A 26,784-nucleotide genomic window follows, 5' to 3' on the forward strand; every position below is an offset into this window, starting at 1 on the left:
ATGGTCTCCTCATGTCCCTCTTGAAACGTGTAGGGTGAGAGGCCAGAATCAATAAATAGAAATGTAAAGAGCTCCTCGGAATAACCAAGTTTAAGATCACTTGGTGTCCCATGCCCCCTGCAAAGTGGGACAGGTAGCTTGTAGTGATGAGAGAACATTTCGGATAAGTGGTTAACCGAGCATGCTCGTTTGCTAACCGAGTATCTTTGGCATGCTCGAAAAATAGGTTTGAGTCTCCGCAGCTTCATGTTTTGCGGATGTTCGACCAACAAACAGGCAATTCATGCATGTATTGCGGCTGTCGAACAGCCATGAGACATGCAACTGCAGCAGCTCAAACCTATTTTCTGAGCACGCCGAAGATACTTTGTTAGCACTCGAGCGTGCTCGGATAACCCCTTATCCAAGCACGTTCGCTCATCACTAGAAGCTAGGTCTCATGGATGAGCATGTTTGTTGTGCTCCTGCAGCAGACAGTTTCACCTGGCCCATGGTCTTGGCCTCTGCGTGCACCCTAAGCAACACGTCCACTTCCCTGTCCCTTACCGCACAGGTATATAATATGTGCCTGCAAACTTTCTGGTATTAATAGGGAAAAGAAAATATGTAGCCCTGAAAAGGACTTTTGTTTTTAGGCTGCAGCAGCAGCAGTATATGTACCTATAGAAATACTGTAAGGCAATAAACCCTGCATATATGCCTCTAATCCAAAACTATCCCTCCTGCACCAACTATCCCTACATTGAATGCAGGTAACAGCAGTTTTACTAGAGAAAGGACAGTATGTGGGACAGAAAAGGACTTTTGTTTTAATGGTGCAGCAGCGGTATACAATAGCAATTAAACACTACCTATATGCCTGCTCTAATCTAAACTCTCCCTCCTAGATCAACTCTCTCTGAACTGCTTCCAGAGGAGAGTGTGCCGAGTATTGCCTCACCGGGTCTTATATAAGACCCAATGATGCGATGCAGCTGACCATTCACAGTAATGCCAGTAGCCAACATGGCTATGGCATTATCGTGCATGGCAGGTAATCCCTGCATATTCACTCGTTATCTAACAGCAGCAAAACATGTGGGGCGGGAATTCGAACATGGCACTTGAGCACCCGCGATACTCGATCGAGTAATAAGCGTCCCCGAGCACCCGATGCTCAATCGACTATTGAGCAGTGGCGAGCACATTAGCTCATCACTAGAAGCCAGGACAGTGAGTATGCCAAATTTAATTTTTATATGCCATGCTTTTTTCTGCTCCTGTGCTAACATATATTAACTTGATGAATGACAAAAGGACATTTTTGGGCTTTTGCCAGCTTAATGAACCATACAGATACACTGAGGGCCCGATTCATTAAGACTGTCATTTGTGGTGAGCCTTTTCTGCCATTCACACTACCTGTAGCTCTTAACATGATGTGGACAAGGCCTAATGCTGCTTTTAGATGGGTAAATAATTGGGTTTTCAACTGTCAAGCCATCTAAACAGGCCAGCAAGACACTTGTTTGTCAGGTGTGATTATGTTTTAGCCTGTTTAAAAATTATAGTTCTTGGCTTCACATTGTCTTGTGTAAATGGGACGTGGGCTACCGAGAACAATGATATCCTTTGTGCACAGAACAATCGTATTAGCTGTCATTGGCCAACCAACTAGCATGTAACTCACAACCCTAAACAGCTATTCAAAACTTTAAATTCTCTCCTCCGTCCCCCAGTGCCTCCTCCCTCTCCTCTCATCTCAGCTGAAACTTTGCCACATTTTTCAAGCAGAAGATTGATAACATCAGACAAAGCTTTTGCCTAAAGTCCCCACAGCCCCTCCTCACACCTACTAAATCCTCCTCCTCCAAAACCAGCTTCTCCACCATTACGGAAGATCAACTCTCCTCTTTACTCTCCAAATCACACCTCACCACCTGCGAACTTGACCCAATCCCGTCCCACCTCATCCCTAACCTTACCACTATCCTCATCCCAACCCTAATCCACCTTTTCAACCTGTCACTAACAACTGATGTCTTCCCCTCATGCTTCCAACATGCTTTGATCACACCCATTCTCAAAAAGCCATCCCTTGACCCATCCTCTCTGTCTAACTATCGCCCCATATCACTTCTCCCCTATGCCTCAAAACTACTGAAACAACATGTCCACTTTGAACTGTTCTCCCACCTCTCCTCCTGCTCACTCTTTGACCGCCCCCAATCTGGCTTCCAATGACACCACTCCACTGAAACTGCTCTGACTAAAGTAACCAATGACCTACTTACTGCCAAATCAAGTGACACTACTCTCTCTGTCCTCCTCCTCCTGGACCTGTCATCTGCCTTTTACACAGTCGACCATTCCCTCTAACTACAGACTCTCTCATCTCTTAGCATGAAAGACTTGGCCTTATCTTGGATCGCTTCATACCTAACTGACAGGACATTCAGTGTCTCCCACTCACACAAAACCTCCTCATCTCGCCCCCTATCTGTCTGTGTCCCCCAGGGTTCAGTCCTAGGACCCCTGCTCTTCTCCATCTACACCTTCGGCCTGGGACAGCTCATAGAGTCCCATGACTTTCAGTATCACCTCTATGCTGATGACACACAGATCTACCTCTCTGAACCCGATATCTCCTCCCTACTAACCAAAATCCCACAATGTCTGTCCGCTATTTCATCCTTCTTCTCTGACAGATTTCTAAAAATTAACATGGACAAAACTGAATTCATCATCTTTTCACCGTCTCACTTAACCCCCCCCCCAATTGACCTATCCATCAAAGTCAATGGCTGCCCACTCTCCCCAGTGTCGCAAGCCCGCTACCTCGGGGCAATCCTGGACTCTAACCTCTCCTTTAAACCACATATCCAAGCCCTTCCCACTTCCTGCCGACTCCAACTCAAAAATATCTCCCGGATCTGCACATTCCTCAACCACGAATCTGTAAAATCACTAGTCCACGCCCTCATCATCTCCTGCCCCGACTACTGCAACCTCTCGCTCTGTGGCCTCCCTTCCAACACTCTCGCACCCCTTCAATCTATCCTAAACTCTACTGCCCGACTAATCCACCTGTCCCCCCACTATTTCCCGGCCTCTCCTTTCTGTCAATCCCTTCACTGGCTCCCCATTGTCCAGAGGCTCCAGTTCAAAACCCTAACCACGGCATACAAAGCATTCCACAACCGGTCTCCCCCCATATATCTGTGACCTAGTCTCCCAACACTTACCTACACGCAACCTCCGATCCTCACAAGATCTCCTTCTCTTATGTCCTCTTCCTACAATCGTATACAACATTTCTCCCGTGCATCCCCCCTACTCTGGAACTCTCTACCCCAACACATCAGACTCTCGCCTACCGTGGAAATCTTCAAAAGGAACCTGAAGACCCACCTCTTCTGACAAGCCTACAACCTGCAGTAACCCTCGCTCCACCATTTACTGCACGACCAGCTCTACCCCCACCTACTGTATCCTCACCAATTCCTTGTAGATTGTGAGCCCTTGCAGGCAGGGTCCCCGCTCCTCCTGTACCAGTCTATTTATTATTATAGCGCCATGGAATGAATGGTGCTATAATAATAAATAATAATAACTGATCACCGCAGTCAAATTATGTAAACTCAGCATAACAAAAAATTCTGGTCTTTTCGTGACATGCTAGAAAAATTATATAAGTAATTATATAAGATGAAAAAGAATTATATGTTATATCTGTGCACACAAGTCCCTGGACTGTGGCCAAATGTGTTCTCATGTATATGATCCATCCTCCAGGGCAGCATCACAGGGGAGGGGAGAAATAAGATAGCCAAAAGTGCAGAAAGACCATCAACAACAAGAAGGGAAAGACAGGGCATACAGAAGAGAGCGTAACATCGAATAAAGATTAAGAATGTACCTCATCGCAGATTTCTCCAAAGAAACATGGATTCTGCTCATCACACTGCTGGCACTTCTCACTTGGTAAGATTCCCATCCTTCAATCTCTCTTTATATGAAGTGGTTTGTCTGTTCTTTTAGTATAATAGGAGAAAGATAATGGCTTTACATGCATGAACCTGAATGTACGTATTCTTCATTAATGGATGGGATATATTTACCATAAACATTCCTGTTGCCTCCTATTCCTAAGATCAGCAGTAGGTACCAAGCCTAAACATGTACTATGTTAACACATTACTGCACATCATGTTCTGTTAAATGAACACTTTTATCTTCTCCCTTTAATAAACTATACAGTAAACTAGAAGGTAAGATGGGGAATATATAGACCTCTATTCATCTTTTTCATTCTGCAGTAATTTGCTCCTTTTTAGTGAGTTTAGTATTTGCACCTTATCTCTATACTTTTTTTTGCCATTTTTTAGTTGTTTTTCTTTTTAACGTTTATTTTTAATCTTCCTTAAGAACTTTGCTTCTTTAGATGTTTTAGACAGATTCATGGAATGTGACTTGATGCATTTTTTTTTATTTCTTGGAGTAAGGTTTCTGAAGGAGATTAAGATTCAATGCATTTTTGCTATTTTATTTTAAATAGATTTGCAACTGTTGGCGCTAAAAAGTTGCAAAAACTGGTTTAAGAAAAAAAAAATTTAATTGTGCACTAAATTCATGAACCTTGCGCACCATTTATCCCAAATGATGAATTGGGCATATAGTTTTTATAACCAGCACAGTGTATTAACCAATAGCTTAAGTGCCCTCTAAGGCTCCGTTCTCTCAATGAGCTTTTGGTGAGTGAGTTTTTGATGTTGCAGATTTTCTGCAGCAATTCTGTACACATTAAGCAAAATAGGTTACTTGCATTTTTTTAAAAAAAATCAGCAGCATCAAAAATCATTGCGGTAACCTACTCTTAGGTCTCATTCAGACATCAGTTTTATTCAAGTACGAGAAAATTAGACAAAGTTTCATAAGCGATTTTCATCAGAGTTTTATCAGATTTTCATCCGTTTCATCTGAGTTTGGTCCGATTTTCACCATTTTTTCTCATTTGTGGGAAAAAAAGTTTCTCCACCTTTTATCAAATAAAAGGGAAAAAATTAATACTACACGGATGGCTTCTGAGTGCTGTCCGATTTTTTTCACAGACCCATAGACATGCATTGCTGAGTTTGATCTGACACTTGGATTAAGTCTTTGCAACAAATCACAGACATGTGAACAGCCCCATAGACTATCATAGCTATGAGTGCTAAACGTGAAAACTACAGTTATCACTCGTATGCGAAAAACTGATGTGTGAATGAGCCCTTATGCTACGTTAGTATGTATAAGCAGCTTTCCTTTATTTGTAGACATTTTTACTTCTCTTATCTTCAGTTTGAGTCTCATTAATCCATACACCACTGGGCTTTTTATAAATATTTAAATTATATATAATTCACAAGTAGTTTCTGTAATCATGCAAACTTCCTAGGTAATTTGATATTTAGCCTAATAGCTTTTCAAGGAGTGAGCTGTTCCCCTCCCCCACCAGGAATGGTTGACATCAGTTCCCATTTGTGAATAGTAGAAATGGCTGAGGTGCAGCCGGCGTGCCACATTCCACTATCTACTATTTTTACTTTGTAATCTGACACAGGCATTAACCGGCAGGCTGGAAACAACATACATCTGTGAACTGAACCCAAGTGAAAAGTTCATTTAAGAAATAATCCATTTCTTTAAAAATAAATCAACATGTACAAGTCTAAAATAGGGCAGTATATAAAGAGCGTGAGCACCATCTACGTCCTCATCATAAATTTACTATCTTGATGTTTCAGCCCCATTTCATGGAATTGGTGGAAACCCAATTTGGATTTTCCTGGAAACTGTACACTACTTACTATGTGACTATATGTTAAAAAAAAACAAAAAAAAAACATGGGAAATTGAAGCTGCAGCTCTATTCACAGATGGTGGTGCTAAAAAATCCTCTCAGAAAAGTAGCCAGAAAAAAATCTTTCATATATAGGATAACATACCTTTTGGAATGTTGTCTCTTTTCTTGTTTTTTTTTTTAATCTATAAAAAACAAATCCATATATAAAATTCATTGTATAAATGTCCTTAAAACAGTGTTAGGACTCATGCAGACGTCCATGCAAATCGGTCTCAGCATGGACTGCTAATGCACGTTCTGGCTCGACTCAAGCATGACGGCTTTATGTATGTCTGTGAAGCCGTCACGCTCGGGTCGGGAGAGCAGCGGCCAGTTCATGCATTGCAGTCCAATCGCGGACTGATTTGCACAGACGTCTGAATGAGCTTTTAGTTTAAATATTTGATATCAACATTAATAATTATTTATGTGAACGAAAACTAACTTTCCCTAAAATACTCTCTACATATTTCCTCTCTACAGCCGGCCATTCACATTAGATGAGTATTGGTCACACTTGCCAATTTCTATTGTGTATGAGGGCCTCTCCACTCTTCCCCAATAGCAGGCGTCAAGGGCGATAAGGAATAGACAGTTCGGTTCGCATGAAATTAAAAGAGTGGTCCAAAACTAACAACTAACATTTATTTTAATCCTAAATGTCTCTCTATTTAATGTGATAATGTTATCTCTTTTCTAATATATTTTAGTTAAAAAGTCCCTACCATTCCCTCTATAACTGCTTCATTTATTTATTTTATCTACTTCTATTTTGATGACACTTCATTTGAAAATCCCCAATGCATGCTGGGTAGTGATGAGTGAGCTTGATCGCCACTGCTTGGTCCTCGCCCGAGCATTTCACTGCTCGAGATGCTTGACGAGTATTTCTGGGATGCTCGGGTGGGATCTCGGGTCCCCGTCTCGCATGTTTGGCGCTCTTTAGACAGCCAATTAATATACAGGGATTGCCTGCCACTTACTGTACTGCCATAGCCATGTTGGTTGTGGCATTACAGTGATTGGCTAGCCGCATAGCATCATCAGGTCTATATAAGACCTGGTGACCCTATTATCTTCACAGTCTCCCCCAGATACAGACAGAGTAGGGAGCGGTGCTGTTGAGTGAGGGACAGAATTGGCGGTTTAATATTTAGGTATAGGTATTCCACAGCAAGATATATATTCATCTGAACTAACAGTCCTTCTGGGGACTAATCCAGCTGCATATATTACTAGTGATAGCAGGAATTAGGCAGGCAGGGTTTGTGGACATTGTATACAGCAGAATAGTGTCCATTACACTTTCTGTTTGCTGCTGCTGTTACAGATATCCATAACCCTAAATATCGGGGCAATTTTTTTTTGCTTTTAATCCTGATTATTTGCTAAAAAAGCAATACAGTATACCATTTTACTGCTCCATATGCTTGGAGAAGCAGAGAAACTTTTCCATCATCAGACGTTATCCCACATTACTGCGGTAATAATTCAGACATTTTGTACAGCCTGACAAATATTACACTCCATTTAAAGTCAGCCAACTGTGTGTTGTTGAATCTATTCACACTTGGTCACTGACCAATACTATACTACAAGGCCACTGGCTAAAACCGTGGTCGTCACACGTGATCCCATATAACTGCAGTAATAATACAGACATTTTGTGGAGCGTGCCAAATATACTACATTTAAAGCCGCCAGCTGTGTGTTGTTGAAGCTATTCACACTTGGTCGCTGACCAGTACCACATCTATAAGGCCACTTCCTAAAACTGTTGTCATCAGACGTGATCGCATATTACTGCGGTAATAATACAGACATTTTAAACATTACACTTCATTTAAAATAAATAGGGCAAATGTACAAGGTGTCAGCATGAGCATTACATGGAAAATCAATGGCCATAAAATCGGAAGAAGAAAAACGAGATTACCTGTATCAGGATTGCATGTTCATGCAGCCATGTGGAAGGTCTTACGATGGTGCGTGACCCCAGTGCCACGGGCCGCATTTAAATAGAGGAAGTGAAATTGTAAAAAGCGATCAGCTGTGTGATGATGTGTCACTATGGTACTGCGAGTGCACGAACCGCAAAGATCGGAAAGACCCGAGTGAGTCTAAAGAGCGATGCAGCAATGTGCATGCGCAAGCAATATGCGGCTGGAAAAGCATGAACGTAATTAGCACAGCATATAGCTCTGGAAAGAGATGCGAGACAGCGCGTGCGTATACAGCGCACGGTCTTAAAGAGGTGGGTCATGGAAAAGGAGTGCATATGATATACAGTACATATGTCAGTGTATATTGTAAATTGCCTACCTAAGAAGTAAGTGAGATATATCAAAAGTAAAAATACCTGAAATATAAGATGTTTAGACGAGAGAGGGAAAAGATAAAGTAAGAAGAGGGGAAAGAGGGAAGAGGAAAAAAGAAAAAAGAAAGAAAGAGAAGGAAAAAGAAGCAGAAAACGAGCAAAGGTAAGAGGGATTTTTTTAATACGTGGTGGAGCGCTAGTTGACCTAAAAAAAAAAAAAAAAAAAAAGAAAAACCTGTTAAATGCATATGTCAAATAACAAATTGTAATTTTTCAAACAGATTACATATTATACCGAGAACAAAGGAGCCATGGGGCCATGAGGAACATATTAAGAGGATAGTTCGTATTCCCTATTAAGACCATATGGTTCAGTGTTTGTAGTTTGTAAATCCAAAACGCTTCCCTCTCTTTTTCTAAAACTTGGTAACGTAATTGCCATACAATGTGTCCGGCTGAGAGAAAATGGAAAGGAATAGGTAAGATTGTCTTCTTGCAGCTAATGGTGGACTTGTGTTGTGTGATGCGATCTTGGAAATCTTGGGTGATTTCTCCAACATACCCAAAACCTCATGGGCGTTTAATCAAGTAGACTACAAAAGAAGAGTCTCAAGTAAAAAATCCCTTAATGAGAAATTTTTTACCGGATCTTGGATGAGTAAAAGAGTCACCTCTCGTGATGTTGGACCACTGAAGACAATGGAGGCACGGAAATGTGCCTTTACGTTGGGTCGCCAAAAATGTTTGCGTATCAACCGTTTTCTTTGAGCCGACATTGGCTCTAACCAGAAGATTCCTGAGATTCTGTTTTTTTTTTAAAACAAATTAGCGGTGGTGTCTTGAATTCCAGAATATGAGGATATGAATTGCCCAACAATGCCCAATGTTTACGTATCGCTTGACGGAAAAAATGCACGAGTGTTATGCATGTAAATGTTAACGAATGCCACCCTAAGGGTATCAGTACTTAGGGTAAATTTTTGTGATGGGGGGGGTGAGCGAGAGAAAGGTTTCTGGATATCCTCTTTCCCTGAACTTCTGTCTAATTTTGTCTATTCGAATATCACGAGTCCGATTCTCAGAGACTATCCGTTTGACCCTATGAATTTGGGAATGAGGCAGGGATCTTTTAACATGTGATGAATAGCAGTTTAAAAAATTGAGAAGACTAATCCTGTCCGTCAGCTTGGTGTAAAGATCAGTAGATAAATATCCCATATTATCCAAGATGACGTATGTATCAAGAAAATTTATTTTATATGGATGTTGATGAAGAGTTAACGTAAAGTAGGGAATCTGTTGATTGATAAAGGAAAAAAAAAATTTTAAGGTGGAAGAATCAACTTGCTATATCATGAATATGTCATCAATGTACAGTACAGACCAAAAGTTTGGACACACCTCATTTAAAGATTTTTCTGTATTTTCATGACATTGAAAATTGTACATTCACACTGAAGGCATCAAAACTATGAATTAACACATGTGGAATTATATACTTAACAAAAAAGTGTGAAACAACTGAAAATATGTCTTATATTCTAGGTTCTTCAAAGTAGCCACCTTTTGCTTTGATGACTGCTTTGCACACTCTTGGCATTCTCTTGATGAGCTTCAAAAGGTAGTCATCGGAAATGGTTTTCACTTCACAGGTGTGCCCTGTCAGGTTTAATAAGTGGGATTTCTTGCCTTATAAATGGGGTTGGGACCATCAGTTGTGTTGTGCAGAAGTCAGGTGGATACACAGCTGATAGTCCTACTGAATAGACTGTTAGCTGCTTTTTTCTTGCCATAATACAAATTCTAAGTGTAGCGTCGGCGTCCCTGCCTTCTGCTAGGCAGGGATGCCGTTCCCCTCACCTCTCCACTCCGTGCCCGGCGGCTTCCTCCCGCTCTATGGCAGCGCGTGCGCCCTAAGCACAGAGACCGGGTAGCAGTGCGCGCTGCCAGATTCCTGCCTGTTACTTATCTATCTGCGGTCCGACAGTCTGCCTACCAGCCCTGCCAGTCTGTCTATGGATCAGTCTGCCCGCTCACCTGGGAGCGCTCACCTACTACCTGTCTGCTAGCCTACCTGGAGGCTCCGCCGTCACGTGCTGTGACCACCTGCCTGTCCAGAGACTCTTGCCCGCTCACCTGGGAGCGCTCACCTGCTACCTGCCTGTTAGCCTACCGGGAGGCTCCGCCGTCACGTGCTGTGACCACCTGCCTGTCCAGAGACTCTTGCCCGCTCACCTGGGAGCGCTCACCTGCTACCTGCCTGTTCGCCTACCTGGAGGCTCCGCCGTCATGTGCTGTGACCACCTGCCTGTCCAGAGACTCTTGCCCGCTCACCTGGGAGCACTCACCTGCTACCTGCCTGCTAGCCTACCTGGAGGCTCTGCCGTCACGTGCCGTAACCACCTGCCTGTCCAGAGACTCTTGCCCGCTCACCTGGGAGCGTCCACCTGCTACCTACCTGCTAGCCTACCTGGAGGCTCTGCCGTCACTTGCCGTGACCACCCGCCTGTCAAGAGACTGTCCCCGTCACTTGCCGTGACCTCCTGCCCTTCTACCCAGAGACTGTCCCCGTCATTTGCCGTGACCTCCAGCCCCTCTACCCAGAGACTGTCCCCGTCACCTGCCGTGTCCTCCTGCCCTTCTACCCAGAGACTGTCCCCGTCACTAGCCGTGACTACCTGCCTGGGAGCCACCCGCTTCCTTACAAGGACTGCCCCCTTGTATAGTTGCTCAGAGGTTCCACCTCCCAGACCCGTTACACTAAGTAAAGAAAAACGAGTGGCCATCATTACTTTAAGAAATTAAGGTAAGTCAGTCCGATAAATTGAGCAAACTTTGAATGTGTCCCCAAGTGCAGTTGCAAAAACCATCAAGCGCTACAAAGAAACTGGCTCACATGAGGACCGCCCCTGGAAAGGAAGACCAAGAGTCACCTCTGCTTCTGAGGATAAGTTTATCCGAGTCACCAGCCTCAGAAATCGCAGGTTAACAGCAGCTCAGATTAGAGACCAGGTCAATGCCACACAGAGTTCTAGCAGCAGACACATCTCTACAACAACTGTTAAGAGGAGACTTTGTGCAGCAGGCCTTCATGGTAAAATAGCTGCTAGGAAACCACTGCTAAGGACAGGCAACAAGCAGAAGAGACTTGTTTGGGCTAAAGAACACAAGGAATGGACATTAGACCAGTGGAAATCTGTGTTTTGGTCTGATGAGTCCAAATTTGAGATCTTTGGTTCCAACCACCGTGTCTTTGTGTGACGCAGAAAAGGTGAACGGATGGACTCTATATGCCTGGTTCCCACCGTGAAGCATGGAGGTGTGATGGTGTGGGGGTGCTTTGCTGGTGACATTGTTGGGGATTTATTCAGAATTGAAGGCATACTGAACCAGCATGGCTACCACACCATCTCGCAGCGGCATGCTATTCCATCCGGTTTGCGTTTAGTTGGACCATCATTTATTTTATAACAGGACAATGACCCCAAACTCACCTCCAAGCTGTGTAAGGGCTATTTGAACAAGAGGGAGAGTGATGGGGTGCTACGCCAGATGACTTGGCCTCCACAGTCACAAGACCTGAACCCAATCGAGATGGTTTGGGGTGAGCTGGACCGCAGAGTGAAGGCAAAAGGGCCAACAAGTGCTAAGCATCTCTGGGAACTCCTTCAAGATTGTTGGAAGACCATTTCCAGTGACTACCTCTTGAAGCTCATCAAGAGAATGGCAAGAGTGTGCAAAGCAGTCATCAAAGCAAAAGGTGGCTACTTTGAAGAACCTAGAATATAAGAGAATATAAGACATATTTTCAGTTGTTTCACACTTTCTTGTTAAGTATATAATTCCACATGTGTTAATTCATAGTTTTGATGCCTTCAGTGTGAATGTACAATTTTCAAAGTCATGAAAATACAGAAAAATCTTTAAATGAGAAGGTGTGTCCAAACTTTTGGTCTGTACTATATCTCTTCCAGATCAACAAGTGTTTCTGGAAGAGAAGAAAGGAAGATTCAAAATCCACCATGTAGATATTTGCATATAGCAAATAGATCCCATTGCGGTCTCCTTGTTTTGTATAAAAAATTGATCTTTGAACGTGAAATAATTTCTTGTAAGAATCAATGTTAACATGGAAATATAAAATTCCTTTTGTTCAAAAGAAAATGTCGTATTGTCATCAAGAAACGTAGTTACCGCTCAAATCACATTCTGATGTGCTATGCTTGTATACAAACTGTTTACGTCTAAAGTTATTAGTATACTGTTTGATGGGATTTTCCCAATTGCTCTGATACAAGTCAGAAAATGGGAGGTATCCCTCAAGTATGTGGGTACCAATGGTAATAATGGAGTAAGAATTTTCTCTTAAGTCATGGCCAGTGGAGATAACAAAGAGTTGGTGGATGCTACTATTGGTCGTCCCCACGGATGGGAAAGGTTTTTATGTATCTTGGGCAGGGTACAGAATACAGGAATTGATGAGGAATTCACTCAACTTGGTATCTATAATCCCTATAGCTTTGAAGCGATCCACCAAAATCTATAAATCTATAGTATAAATCTCTGAGACATAATATTCTTTATCCATAATCACTATTGATCCGCTCTTATCAGTTTAATAATAATCCGTTTGTTAGTACTTAGATCCTTGACGGCCCTTTGTTCTATTCTAGAGAAATTGTAATGAATACATAAGTTCCCTCCATGGATCTGTTATAATTTGGTCGCTATGTCCCTTTTAACTAAGGAAATATATGTTTCCACTGGATGGTACATTTGGGTGGATTAAAGTTACTTGGAACTTGCAATTTCAGTTGTTTCAGCTTAAACATTTTTGTATTCTCCCCAGCTCCACTTGGTGGATTAATCAATTATTTATGTGCATCATCTGAGAAATTAACCTTGATCCATAATGTCCTGAAGAATCGGTGGAATTCTTGATCTAATGTAAATTCGTCGAAGATGGGAGTAGGGCAAAAGAAAAGTCCATTTTGTAATAATGAAAGTTCAGGTGGTGATAAATTATATGAAGAGATGTTATAGACAATCTGTTTGGTCGTACCTGTGACTTGGTCTGCATGCGGGATGATGATGTCATCATTTTGCTCTCTGTTGTCCCTCCGTATCGGTTCCTTGATCCTCTTCCACGTATTTGATGTAAAAAATGTAAGGAGCATTTTGAATTGTCGCTGTCAGACAATTCAAGCGGAAAAATCCCCTTGTCTGTAGTTCCTCTGTTCTCTGAATGAGCCAGTGTCCCGCCATTGATAAATTTAATTGCGCTGGTAATCTCCAGTGTCTTTGAGAAATTTAGAGCGTTTTCGTTCCTGCAAGGTAATCCAAAATACTCCTATTATTTTATCTGTTTTAGTTTTGATATTATTGAATTCCTCAGTAGACAAGGTATTATTCATCTGTTGTTGAATACAGTTAATCTGTGTATCAATTTCCATAATCTCCTTTTGCAGGAACTCGATTGTCAGTAAAATGATATCCATGGAACACTTACTCAGAATCCCTTCAAATTTCGTATAAAAAACAGGTTTATCAGAGAACAAAGTTGGTCTTAAAGATTCTCTAAGTCCCCTGGGAATCCTATGCACCCTATCATATTCAGCCAGTGTAACATAATGTAATTCTAAGGCTGTTTTCTTTCTTAAAGGGAATCTGTCACCCCCTGGAAGATTTGAGACATCTAATATGGGCATACAGGTTATAGAAAAGTAAATCTATACATACCTGTATGGCCCATAGTAGAGGTCTGCTTGCAGTGAAATGGAGTTTTATAAAATATAATATCTCTTTAGTTAGCCCAGAAATCCCCGCCTATCTGCTTATTTAGCATGTTCCCCCATCCCCTGCATGTTACAGGGTCCTGTGACGTGCACTGGTCTAACTCATTTCCTGTGCATGCGCAATGCGACGCTCACATCAGGAGCGCTTTGTTTCATTCCGGTTCGTTTGTCTCTGCACTGTTCCGCAGTGTTCTGGTTCACCGCCTCCCAAGTGCAGAAACAAATGGGGCCGTGAGGAAACAAAGCGCTCCTGATGTGAGCATCAATTGCGCATGCGAGGGAAATGAGTTAGACCAGTGCACGTCACAGGGCCCTGTGACGTGCAGGGGAGGGGGTTAACATGCTAAATAAGGAGATAGGCGGGGATTTCTGGGGTAACCAAAGAGATAGGCGGGGATTTCTTGCCATCCGGGGGACGCCAAGCATGTGAAAACAAATTTTATAAAACTCCATTTTACTGCAAGCAGACCTCTACTATGGGCCATACGGGTATGTATAGATTTACTTTTCTATAACCTGTATGCCCATATTAGAGGTCCCAAATCTCCCAGAGGATGACAGATTCCCTTTAATATTCTCTCGTAATCTTTAGATTGTCCTGGAATAGTCACTTGAGCAATGATGGCTTCTGTTTCAGCGTGGTTATACGATAATGTATTGAAAGACATTGTATAAATGTCGTAGGGATGTGGTCCCAAAATAGACGTAATATAAAGAGGGCAATAGGTCCACAACACTCTAGGTGGTGCCACAAGGAAAGTCAATATCATATAAAAGAAAACCTTTGGCACAATGAATTTTGATGCAGATAGTGGAATTTATGCAGGTAAGTACAGTGGGGCAAAAAAAGTATTTAGTCAGCCACCAATTGTGCAAGTTTTCCACTTAAAAAGATGAGAGAGGCCTGTAAGTGACATCATAGGTAGACCTCAACTATGAGAGACAAAATGAGAAAACAAATCCAGAAAATCACATTGCCTGATTTGGAAAGAATTTTTTTTCAAATTTTGGTGGAAAATAAGTATTTGGTCAATTACAAACTGTAACGGGTCTGGGAGGCGGAACCTCTGGGCTACTATACAAGGGAGCGGTCCTTGTAAGGGAGCGGGTGGCGACCAGGCAGGCAGTCACAGCAGGTGACCGGGACAGTCTCTGGGTGTACGGGCAGGAGGTCACGGCAAGTGATCAGGGCAGTCTCTGGAAGAACGGGCTGGAGGTCACGGCAAGTGACCGGGGCAGTCTCTGGAAGAACGGGCTGGAGGTCACGGCAAGTGACCGGGGCAGTCTCTAGGTAAAGGGTAGGTACGACCTGTGATGGCTGAACCTCCAGGTAGGCTAGCAAGGCAGATGGAGGATGTGTGCTCCCAGGTGAGCAAGCGAGAGTCTCTGGAATAGCAGGTGGTCACAGCACGTGACGGCGGAGCCTCCAGGTAGGCAAGCAGGCAGGTAGCGGAGAAGCGCTCCCAGGTGAGCGGGCAAGAGTCTCTGGAATAGCTGGTGGTCCCAGCACGTGACAGCGGAGCCTCCGGGCAGGCAAGCAGGCAGGTAGCGGAGAAGCGCTCCCAGGTGAGCGGGCAAGCTGGTCCATAGACAGACTGACCGGAGTTGTAAGGCAGACCGTCGGACCTCAGGCAAGCAGGCAGGTAGCTGATGTGCGCTCCCAGGTGAGCGGGCAAGTTGGTCCTTAGACAGACTGACCGGAGTTGTAAGGCAGACCGTCGGACCTCAGGCAGGCAGGCAGGTAACAGGAAATCAGGCAGGATTAGGACAGCAAGCTGGCAGGAATCTGGCAGGTAACTGGCAGGTAACTGGCAACGGGACCTGAGGGCTGAAGCAGAGTAGAACGGTGCAACAACATTGCTCGGGCACCTCCATTTTGGAGGAGGTGCCTTATATATGGTAAAGTCCTCCGGCCATTGGCCGGGGACTCCTTAGGACGGCGCGCGCGGCCCCTTTAAGAGGGAGGGAGGGCGCGCGCGCGCGCCCTAAGCACAGTGGCCAGGAAGGAGCGCGCGCTGCCAGCAGAGCGGGAGAGGGACGCCGGGCACGGAGCAGAGCGGTGAGGGGAACAGCGTCCCTGCCTAGCAGAGGGCAGGGACGCCGGCACTACACAAACAAGCAAGATTTCTGGCTCTCACAGACCTATAACTTCTTCTTTAAGAGGCTCCTCTGTCCTCCCAGCTGAATACTTAGCTTTACTAGCTATTAAAATGGAGGACCCCCCAAAAAAATGACGTGGGGGCCCCCCTATTTTCATAGCTAGCAAAGGCTAGGCAGACAGCTGGGGTCTGATATTAATAGCCCAGGAAGGGTGCCATGAATATTGGCCCCCTCCCAGGCTAGAAACACCAGCCGTCAGCCGCCCCAGAAATGGCGCATCCATAGGATGTGCCAATTCTGGCACTTAGCCTCGCTCTTCCCACTGCCCTGTAGTGGTGGCAGTGGGGTAATAGGGTTGGGGTTGATGTCAGCTTATAATGCCAGCTGACATCAAGCCCAGGTTAGTAATGGAGAGGCGTCTATAAGACACCCTCATTACTAACCCCATAATAAACCAACCTCATCCTTACCTGTGTCCACTGTCTAAGATGTGGTGAGGAAGGACATTACGCCAAGGAATGCCAATGGTCAAGGTCATTTGGGGTTAAAAGACAGGAGGTTGCCAGTGCAGGGCGAGTGGTAACCGTGACACAGAGGAAGCCCCAGAAGTAAATCCAAATATCACCAAACCCCAGAACGGCGCATGGGGTAAAAAGGCTGCGTCAGTACTTTTCCCACCTGACGAGACAGCTGCAAGAGAGACAGGGGGCATCAGTTACTTAATACCCAGTGCGGAGATCAAATTATGTACTCCTGGGAGGAGGATTCCTCGGTCAGTAAAGATAGCCTCATCAGCTTAATTGGTGAAAGATGCTTTATACAGTACCAGCTAGATGGACTCCTGGTAAAAGCACTGTGGGACACCAGAGCCCAAGCAAGCCTTTTAAATGAAGAATGGAGAAGGCGGTACCTGCCACATACCTGTCTTCGGTCGTTAAAAGAACTCTTAGGACCAGTGGAACCAAAGTCGTCAACCAGACCGAAATCTCTTTCATAGGCTGGGTGGAAGTGACTTTCCAACTGAGGGTCACGAAGAACAGCAACACCATTGAGCTTTTGGTACCTTTTCTCATGACCAGTGATCAGTGTGTAGCAGAGGATCCCATCCTGGGTTATATTGTAATCAGTGAGGTCATCACGAAACACAAGTCAGAGACGCTGGTGGTGGATGCAATTGCCACATCGCTTGCCATACCCAACGCCGTGGCGGAAAATGTGATTCATAGATTAAAGAAAGTAAAGAATACATTGGACCTTAAAGAAGTCAAGGTAGGCTGGTGCCCAACCATCATCCTTGCAAACCAAATGGTGGGGGTGAGGTGTCGAGTCCTGGTAGAACCGGAAAGAAAAGTCCAGAAAAGACTGTTCGTGCCAAAAGACTCCTCAGAACTTCCGGAAGGCCTAGTTCAAGGTGAGACTGTGCTTATGATTCCTACAGTTGGATCTGCTCGAGTGACAGTACCGGTGATGAAAACTACGAAACACGAAATTAGACTGGATCCAAAGACTGTGTTAGGTCACATTGAAACTGTTAAAACTGTATATCCAGCCAGTGTGAGACCCGTCCAGGGGTCTACTGTGAATTCTGTCTCCCCACCAAGGAACAGGAGTTACCCAGGGGAGGAAATTGCACGACCCACCTCGGGGTCCTGGGATCCCCCAGTATCCCTAAAACACTTGTGCTGAAGATATAGCGATAGCAAAACAGATGTTGAGAGAAAAGTGTCATGCATTCTCTAAAGATGACTCTGATATAGGTTGTATCCCATTGTTGCAATTGAAAATCAACTTGAAAGACACGACCTCAGTAACTTACATATCTGTGACAAAACCATTACAATGTGAAGCGAAAGAGTATTTACAAGTCGTCTTATTCCTCTCCTATTGTTTGTGTTAGGAAGAAGGACGGTACGTTGAGACTGCTGTGATTACCGGGAACAAAACCGAAAGTCAGTACCTGATCGGCACCCGATACTAAAAATTCAAGATATGCTGGATAGCCTATCAGGAAGTACCCGGTTCTCTGTCGTCGATCAGGGTAAAGCATACCATCAAGGGTTTGTTGAAGAGTCCAGTATACCCTTGACAGCATTCATCACACCGTGGGGGTTATATGAGTGGATCCGCATACCATTTGGGCTCAGTTCAGCTCCACCAGAATTTCAGAGGAGTATGGAGACCTGTTTGGAAGGATTGAGGGACAATATCTGCCAGCTGTACTTGGATGACAATGTGGCACACAGCAAAGCCTTCCAGGAGCATGTTGAACCATTGAGGATCGTATTACAGTGGTATCAACAACACGGAGTTAAGTTGACCCCAAAGTAGTGTGAACTGTTCAAAAGACAAGTCCGATTTCTAGCGAAAATTGTGTCCGGAGATGAATATACCATGGACCTAGCAGAAATCGCTCCGGTTCTGGCCTTAATAGACAAGCGGCCCTCTACTGTCGGGGAGTTGAGGCAGATCTTAGAATTCCTCTCCTACTATCGTACTTATGTTCGCCCCGCTATACCTCCTCTTGGTGGGGACAACAGAGTCAACAACACCCATGGAGAAAAAGAAGAACGCGGGTAGGACCGGTCTTAAAAGACAACACCGTTTTGTCCCAACAGCCCATTCTCTGGACAGCAGACCACCAGGAGATATTGGAACAACTAGTAGACTACCTGGTAAAGCCACCCATCTTGGCATATCCTGATTTCAACTTACCATTTGTTCTTCATTGTGACGCTTCTCAAGTTGGACGGGGAGCTGTATCAGCATCAAGATGGAAAATTGAGAGTCATCGGTTACGGTTCTAGAACGTTGACAGACACCGAGAAGAGTTACCATCTACATTCTTGAAAATTGTAGTTTCTGGCATTGAAATGGGTTATCTGTGAACAATTTAGAAATGATCTATACTACAGCAAAGAGTTTGAGGTATACAATGACAACAACCCTTTGACCTACGTCCTCACTACAGCCAAACTGAATGCAACGGGTCAGAGATGAGTCGCTGAACTAGCTGACTTCAATTTCAGCATCAAGTACAGGCCAGGATTGTTGAGAATGCCACTAGAGCCTGAGGAGTTCATGCAAGAATGCTCAGAGGAAGTCAGTCTGGAAGCAATTGAGAGCACAACCCAAGCAGTACAAGCTTATCAAGAGGAAGACACACCATTGTGGTGTCCGTTGACGGTGGAAACCACCATAAAAGCAAGAGAATAAGATCACCCCCCGTCTATTCAACAACTACCAACTACCAGCACAATGAGAAGATTAGATAATTGGTAGAATACTACTTTATGTGGACCAAAATCGGTTTCCAAGTAAACGGGAGAGAGATAATGAGTCACCAGCAGTATCTGTTTTAGTTAAAGAATGGAAGAAGCTCTACCTCAGTGAAGATGATATCCTGTATCGTAAAGGAGGTCAAAACTGGCAGTTGGTACTACGCTGAGTATTCCGTACGTTGGTCTTCAAAGAACTCCATGAAAACATGGGACACCTGGAAGTGGAAAGGACAACAAACTTGATCCGTGAAAGTTGCTTCTGGCCGTACATGCAGACAGATATTCAGAGGTACGTGACCAGGGAGTGTGGGTGTCTGAAAGATAAATGTCCCAACACATCAAGCCTGGAACCTATGGGCAACATCCAAACTACATATCTGTTTAAGATGGTCTCAATAGACTTTCTACATCTCAAGATGTGCAAGGGTGGTTACGAATACATCTTGGTGGTGATGGACCATTTTACTCGATTTGCTGAAGCATATGCCACCACTAATAAAGTGGGTTGAACAGCGGCAGAGAAGATCTTCAATGATTTTGCTTTGAGGTTTGGGTTCCCTATGAGGTTACACCACGACCAAGAAAGAGAATTTGAGAACCAGCTCTTTTCCAAGCTAAGAAAGTACTGTAGGATTCAGAGATCCCACACAACACCCTATCATGCAGAGGGTAATGGACAAGTGGAACGTTTAACCAGACATTATTGTCGATGTTGCGCACTTTAACAGCTGATGAGAAGAAAGACTGGAAGAGTTCTCTGTCAAAAGTGGTACATGCCTATAACTGTACAAAGAGCGATGCAACGGGTTACTCACCCTTCTTCCTATTGTATGGACAATCGCCAAGACTGCCAATCGACATCATGTTCGATACTCCGGTGTCAGAGACTTACAGAATGTATCCGTAGTACGTTCGGAAATGGAAGGAACAGATGGCAGAGGCATACAACACAGCGTCCAAAGTGGTTACACAAGGACAGACCAAGAGCAAGGAGTACTATGATCGAAAATGTTATGGAGCAGAATTGGCACCAGGAAACCGGGTGCTAGTCAAGAACGTATGTGAGAAAGGCGGTCCAGGAAAACTTTGTTCGTACTGGGAAGACAAGGTGTATGTGGTCGTAAGGAGGAAAGCCGATGACAGCCCAGTGTATGAAAACCGATTGGAAACGGGAAACAAGAAAACCAGAATAGTCCATCAGAATTTACTACTACCTTGTGATTATCTCCCACCACAACAAGACTTCCCAGAAGTTTACAGACATCCTCCGAGATTGACTAAGGGACCACCACAGACTGAAGCTCCGAAGGTGGATAGTGACCTTGAAAGTTCAGATGAAGAAGAACACACCGTTGTATTTCTCGGTGTTACGGGTCCGGGGGGTGGCGTCGGCTTTGACATTTTTGTCCGCCGGGCGGAAATGTAGGACGAAGTCGAAGCGGGCAAAGAACAAAGACAACCGGGCCTGACGTGGATTGAGTCTTTGGGCATTTTGGAGATATGCCAGATTTTTGTGATCTGTATAGATGATCACTGGGTATAGAGCCCCTTCAAGCAGGTAACGCCACTCCTCCAGTGCCAACTTGATGGCTAACAATTCTCGGTCTCCAATGGAGTAGTTGCGCTCAGATGAGGAGAAGAGTTTGGAGAAGAAGCCGCAGGTTACATTTCTCCCGGATGAAGATTTTTGGGTGAGCACCGCTCCGGCTCCAGAGGAGGAAGCATCAACCTCCAGGTAGAACTGTTTGTTGCTATCCTGACGGTGTAGCACCGGGGCAGAGGAGAAGGCTTGCTTTAAGGAAAGGAAGGCCTCCTCAGCTTCGGGCGACCATTCCTTGGAATTTGCTCCCTTACGGGTGAGCGCAGATATGGGAGCAGTCCGAGAAGAGAAGTGCGGGATGAAGAGACGATAGTAGTTGGCAAAGCCCAGGAATCGCTGAATCGCCTTCAACCCCTCCGGACGGGGCCACTTTAGGACAGCAGAGAGCTTCTCAGGATCCATTCGTATGCCTGTCTGGGAGATAACATAGCCAAGGAATGGAAGAGAGGTCTGCTCAAAGAGGCACTTCTCGTATTTTGCATAGAGGTGGTTCTGCCTTAGCCCAAGCAGGACCTGACGAACATCCCTCCGGTGTGTGGGAAGATCCGGAGAGAAGACCAAGATATCGTCCAGGTATACCACCACGCAGGAGTAAAGAAGATCATGGAATATGTTGTTGACCAATTCTTGGAAGACAGCGAGAGCATTGCAGAGACTGAAGGGCATCACACGGTACTCATAGTGACCGTCCCGGGTATTGAATGCCGTATTCCACTCATCTCCTTGACGAATTCGGACCAGATTGTATGCTCCACGAAGATCCAGCTTGGAAAAGATCCTAGTGCCCTTAAGGTGATCAAACAACTCGGAGATGAGCGGCAGGGGATATTTGTTTTTTACCGTGATCTGATTGAGTCCTCTATAATCAATACAGGGGCGTAGCGAACCATCCTTCTTCTTGACAAGGAAGAATCCGGCTCCAGCTGGGGAGGTATATTTCCGGATGAATCCCCTAGCCAGATTCTCTTCAATGTACTCAGACGTGGCTCGGGTCTCGGCTGCCGACAACGGGTAAATACGCCCACGGGGTGGAGTGGCGCCAGGTACCAGGTCGATCGGGCAATCATATGGCCTATGAGGTGACAGTGTCTCTGCTTCCTTTTTACCGAAGACATCCGCGTAGGACCAGTAAGGAGCCGGTAGACCTGGTAAATTAGCTGGGGTAGGTGGTGGACGAGTAGGGCGAACCGGGATCAGGCAGGTCCTGTGGCAGTCCTGCCCCCACCGGAGTACTTCACCGGATTGCCAGTTCAGCACGGGTTCATGTGCCTGGAGCCAGGGGAGACCTAGCAATAGGGAGTGGGAGAGTCCAGACAGCACATGGAAGGAGATTTTCTCCGAGTGCAGCATTCCCACCTGCAGGGTTAGGGGCTCAGTGACGAGCAGGATAGTCACCGGAAGGAGTCTTCCATCCAAGGAGGCGACTGACAATGGTTCAGCCAGAGGTTTGGTGGGAATACGGTATCTCTCTATCAGGGACTGAGAAATGAGGTTTCCAGCAGCTTCAGAATCCAGATGAGCAATTTCAAAGAGACAGTTCTCTCCCCAGGAGATAGAGACAGACAAAGTCAAGGATGGAGAGGGCTTACTTTTGCCTAGGACGACCTCTCCGAACAGTCCTAGACACTGAAGTTTTCCGGCCTCTCCGGGCAGGAACGGATCAGGTGCTCTTTACTGCCACAATAGAAACAGCTCCCCTCGGCTCGACGTGACTCCTGGCGAGATTTGACCATCTTGGTCTGGTCGATCTGCATGGGTTCGGGCGAGTGCGCCCGGGGAGTGACTGGTTGAGAGGCAGGTCTCTGGAAAGTAGGAGCAAGGCGGAGGAACTTTCTCTCCCGGGTGGTCTCTTTGGTGCATTCTTGGAACCGGATGTCAATCCAGGTAGCGAGTGACACCAGGTCATCCAGGGTGGTAGGAATGTCCCGACCGGCTAGCTCATCCTTAATCCGACCGGAAAGACCCTCCCAGAAGATGGACACCAGAGCCTCGTTATCCCAAGCAAGCTCAGAAGCGAGGGTTCGGAACCGTATAGCATATTGGCCCACGGTGAGACTCCCTTGGCGGAGACGTAGCAGAGAGGAAGCTGAAGAGGCTTTTCGCCCTGGTTCATCGAAGACTTTCCGGAAAGCAACGAGGAAAGACGACAGGTCGGACACCAGGGGATCCCCTCTCTCCCACAGGGGATTTAGCCATGCCAGTGCCTCCCCAGTGAGATGGGACATGATGAATGCCACTTTGGCCCGGTCGGAGATGAACTAATGTGCCAAAAGTTCCAAGTGCAGTGTGCACTGGTTTATGAAACCCCGAGCTAGAGCGGGGTCGCCTCCAAAACGAGGAGGTGCAGAAAGCCGGGGTCCTGGGTTGGATGCCGTGGTACTGGTGGGCAGCGGCGCTGCCGGAGCGGGTGTTGCTCGACTAGGGGCGGACACAAGTGGTACGGACAGCGTGTCCAGGCGAGTGTTGACAGACCACAGGTAGGTCAGGATGGTTTCCTGTTGGGATCTCTGACGAGACACCTCCTGGTATAGGTCAGCAAGCGAAGGAACCTGGGGGCCACCGGGTTCCATGGCCCGAGCAAACTGTTACGGGTCTGGGGGGTGGAACCTCTGTGCCAAGGTGCAAGGAGGGACCCAGAGGGGCTTAACTAAGTATCAACTCAGACCGACCCTTGTCGTACGGCGGCTAACGACTCCGTGACCAGGGAGGGACCGAGCAGAGGGACCTGGTGCTACTCTGGGGACGACCTTGTAAGAGAGCAGGTGGCTCCCACGGGTCAGCAGACTGGGACTGACCGGTATAGCGGATGGGCACAACAGCCAGGCAGAAGTCTCCGGGTTAGCTGACAGGTGGTCACGGCACGTGACGGCAGAGCAGGCTGAAGTCTCTAGGTTAGCAGATAGGTGGTCACGGCAAGTGGCAGCAGAGCAGGCTGAAGTCTCTAGGATAGCAGACAGGTGGTCACGGCAAGTGACGGCCGAGCCTCCAGGTAGGCTAGCAGGTAACAAGCAGGTAACAGGCGAGTGCTCCCAAGTGAGCGGGCTAGCGGGCACGGCAGGTAACAGCCAGGAAACAGGCGGATGCTCCCAGGTGAGCGGGCTAGCAGGCACGGCAGGTAGCAGGCAGGTAACTGGCAGGTGCTTCCTGGTAAGCAGGCGGACTTGCCCATAGACAGACTGGCGGGTTGAACGGAAGACAGACTGTCGGGCTGAAGAGTAGTCAGGCTGGCGGACTGAAACACTAGTCAGGCTGGCAACTGGACCTGAGGGCTGAAGCAGAGGTGAGTATACTGTGCAACAACTATTGCTCGGGCACCTCCATTTTGGAGGAGGTGCCTTATATATGGGAGGACCCCCGGCTATTGGCCGGGGACTCCTTAGGACGGCGTGCACGGCCCCTTTAAGAGAGAGGAAGCGTGCGCCCTAAGCACAGTGCCCGGGAAGCTGCGCGCGCTGGCCGCAGCAGGAAGAGGAGCGCAGGAGGACGCCGCGCGGGGAGCGGGGAGGTGAGAAGGACAGCGTCTCTGCCTGGCAGGGGGCAGAGACGCCGATGCTACACTCGGTCTGGCAAGGAGAGGGATGTACCATCCTCAGGAGAGTGAACTAAGTCCTGAGGCTCCAGAGTTTGTACCAAAGAGTACAGATGAAGTTCAATTCAGATCTGATGATTGAATACCGGTCACTGAAGAGACCGATCGACACTTAGGAGTAGCAGAATTACCAGACCAGGTGGAAACGGACGATTCAAGAGAAGTACAGGAACTTACAGAGGCAGTTCCAAGATCATTTGAGGAAGTACGAGAAATGAGTGCGGCAGAAGAAACTCCTGCAACTGAGGAACCCGTGGTATCTGTGGAACAACCTACCAGGAGGATGTCGACTCGAGAAGTGAGGAGGCCTGTGATGCTGACGTATGAGACACTTGGTGAACCGAGCCAAGTGCCAAGGACTGTCTATTGGAAAAAGGTATCTCTGCCTACGGACCAGGTAAGCTCATTTGAGTGGTATTCACCAACGAGAGACAGTATGAGTATGGACAATGTTACCTGGTGGAAAGACTTATTTTGGCCTAGTGAGAGAGAGAGCTGGTTGAAGACATACGAAAAGCTACAGCGGAAGAGATGCTGATTGTTTTAATTGTGTATTTCCTACAGGAGTTCTACAAGCAAAAGGTCATAAGAATAGGTTGTTATTGATTTTTGTAAATGTTATGCCAATTTGACAATGCCAATTTGTATATAAAGTTATTCAACTTTTACCACAGTCTCAGAATTGGTCAGATTGACCAATTAAGACGAATGTCGAGGACAACATTCAAAAAGGAGGAAAGAGTGTGACATGCAGAAGTAGTGCTGTTGCTTCCAAAGCATCTAGCAACTGTTACAAATAACACAAGCACAGGAGACAGGAAGTGTTGTGCTTCAGAAGCATTCAGCAACTAGAGGGGTTAACACAGTCACAGGAGACAGGGAATGTTTTAGCAGAGCCCCAGGGGGATTGTGTGGAACTTGTTATTGTAGTCTGGCTGAAGCCAAAGAGAAAGGTGGTATGTTATCTGGATCTGACAGAAGGCAACTGAACAGGATTCAGATCAGGAGAGAAACTAAGCACAGGTCAGATAAACTCCCTGAGCTAACAATGCAAAGTATTAATGGGCAGAAAGATACGAACTGGAAGGAATCGTGTCACAGGGATCATCTCCCTCATCAAACCCTCCCCCCCTCCATCTCCATGCAGGATAAAGAATGCTGTGTACCAGTGAGTCCTTGTGAAGGAAAAGCCTACTGTTTATGCATAGAAATGTGGTGTCAAGAGATCTAATCTGTGCTGAAATATGCTACTGAAGAGATTGACGTTACTGTGCCTGCTTGATGAGACTGTACTGTAATGAAGATTGTTGCTGTAATTATTATTATTATTTATTATTATAGCGCCATTTATTCCATGGCGCTTTACATGTGATAGGGATATACATAACAAAAGCATTTACATAATCTTAACAAAACGAGTCAGCGACTGGTACAGGAGGAGCGAGGACCCTGCCCGCGAGGGCTCACAGTCTACAAGGGATGGGTGAGGATACAGTAGGTGAGGGTAGAGCTGGTCGTGCAGCGGTATGGTGGAGCGGTGGTTACTGCAGGTTGTAGGCTTGTCGGAAGAGGTGGGTCTTCAGGTTCCTTTAGAAGGTTTCCACGGTCGGCGAGAGTCTGACATGTTGGGGTAGAGAGTTCCAGATAGGGGGGAAGCACGGGAGAAATCTTGTATACGATTGTGGGAGGAGGAGATAAGAGGGGAGTAGAGCAGGAGATCTTGTGAGGATCGGAGGTTGCGTGCAGGTAAGTACCGGGAGACTAGGTCACAGATGTATGGGGGAGACAGGTTGTGGATGGCTTTGTATGCCATGGTTAGAGTTTTGAACTGAATTCTCTGGGCAATAGGGAGCCAGTGAAGGGATTGACAGAGAGGAGAGGCCGGGGAATAGCGGGGGGACAGGTGGATTAGTCGAGCAGCAGAGTTTAGGATAGATTGGAGAGGTGCAAGAGTGTTGGAAGGGATGCCACGGAGCAGGAGGTTGCAGTAGTCGAGGCGGGATATGATGAGGGCATGCACTAGTGTTTTTGCAGAGTCTTTGCTGAGGAATGCACGGATCCGGGAGATGTTTTTGAGTTGGAGTCGGCAGGAGGTGGAAAGGGCTTGAATATGTGGCTTGAAGGAGAGATCAGAGTCCAGGGTTACCCCAAGGCAGCGAGCTTGTGGGACTGGGGAGAGTGAACAGCCATTGACGTTGATGGATAGGTCGGATGGGGGATGTGAATGAGAGGGTGGAAA

The 26,784-nt window shown here is 46.0% G+C and overlaps 1 protein-coding gene across 2 annotated transcripts in view; it reads left to right on the forward strand.

Moving 5' to 3' along the window:
- Window positions 1–26,784, forward strand: part of LOC141156732 (cytochrome P450 3A8-like) — a 469,992-nt gene that overhangs the window by 225,900 nt on the left and 217,308 nt on the right. For both annotated transcript variants that reach the window (XM_073643055.1, XM_073643064.1), the window contains exon 2: window positions 3,775–3,963. In XM_073643055.1, the coding sequence (XP_073499156.1) occupies window positions 3,893–3,963 (71 nt within the window). In that variant the 5' untranslated portion in view covers window positions 3,775–3,892. The remainder of the gene's footprint in view (window positions 1–3,774; window positions 3,964–26,784) is intronic.

The sequence above is a fragment of the Phyllobates terribilis genome, unplaced genomic scaffold (genome assembly GCF_046119375.1).
Source record: "Phyllobates terribilis strain yellow unplaced genomic scaffold, ASM4611937v1 Scaffold_1__5_contigs__length_1240528914, whole genome shotgun sequence".
Lineage (NCBI taxonomy): Eukaryota > Metazoa > Chordata > Amphibia > Anura > Dendrobatidae > Phyllobates > Phyllobates terribilis.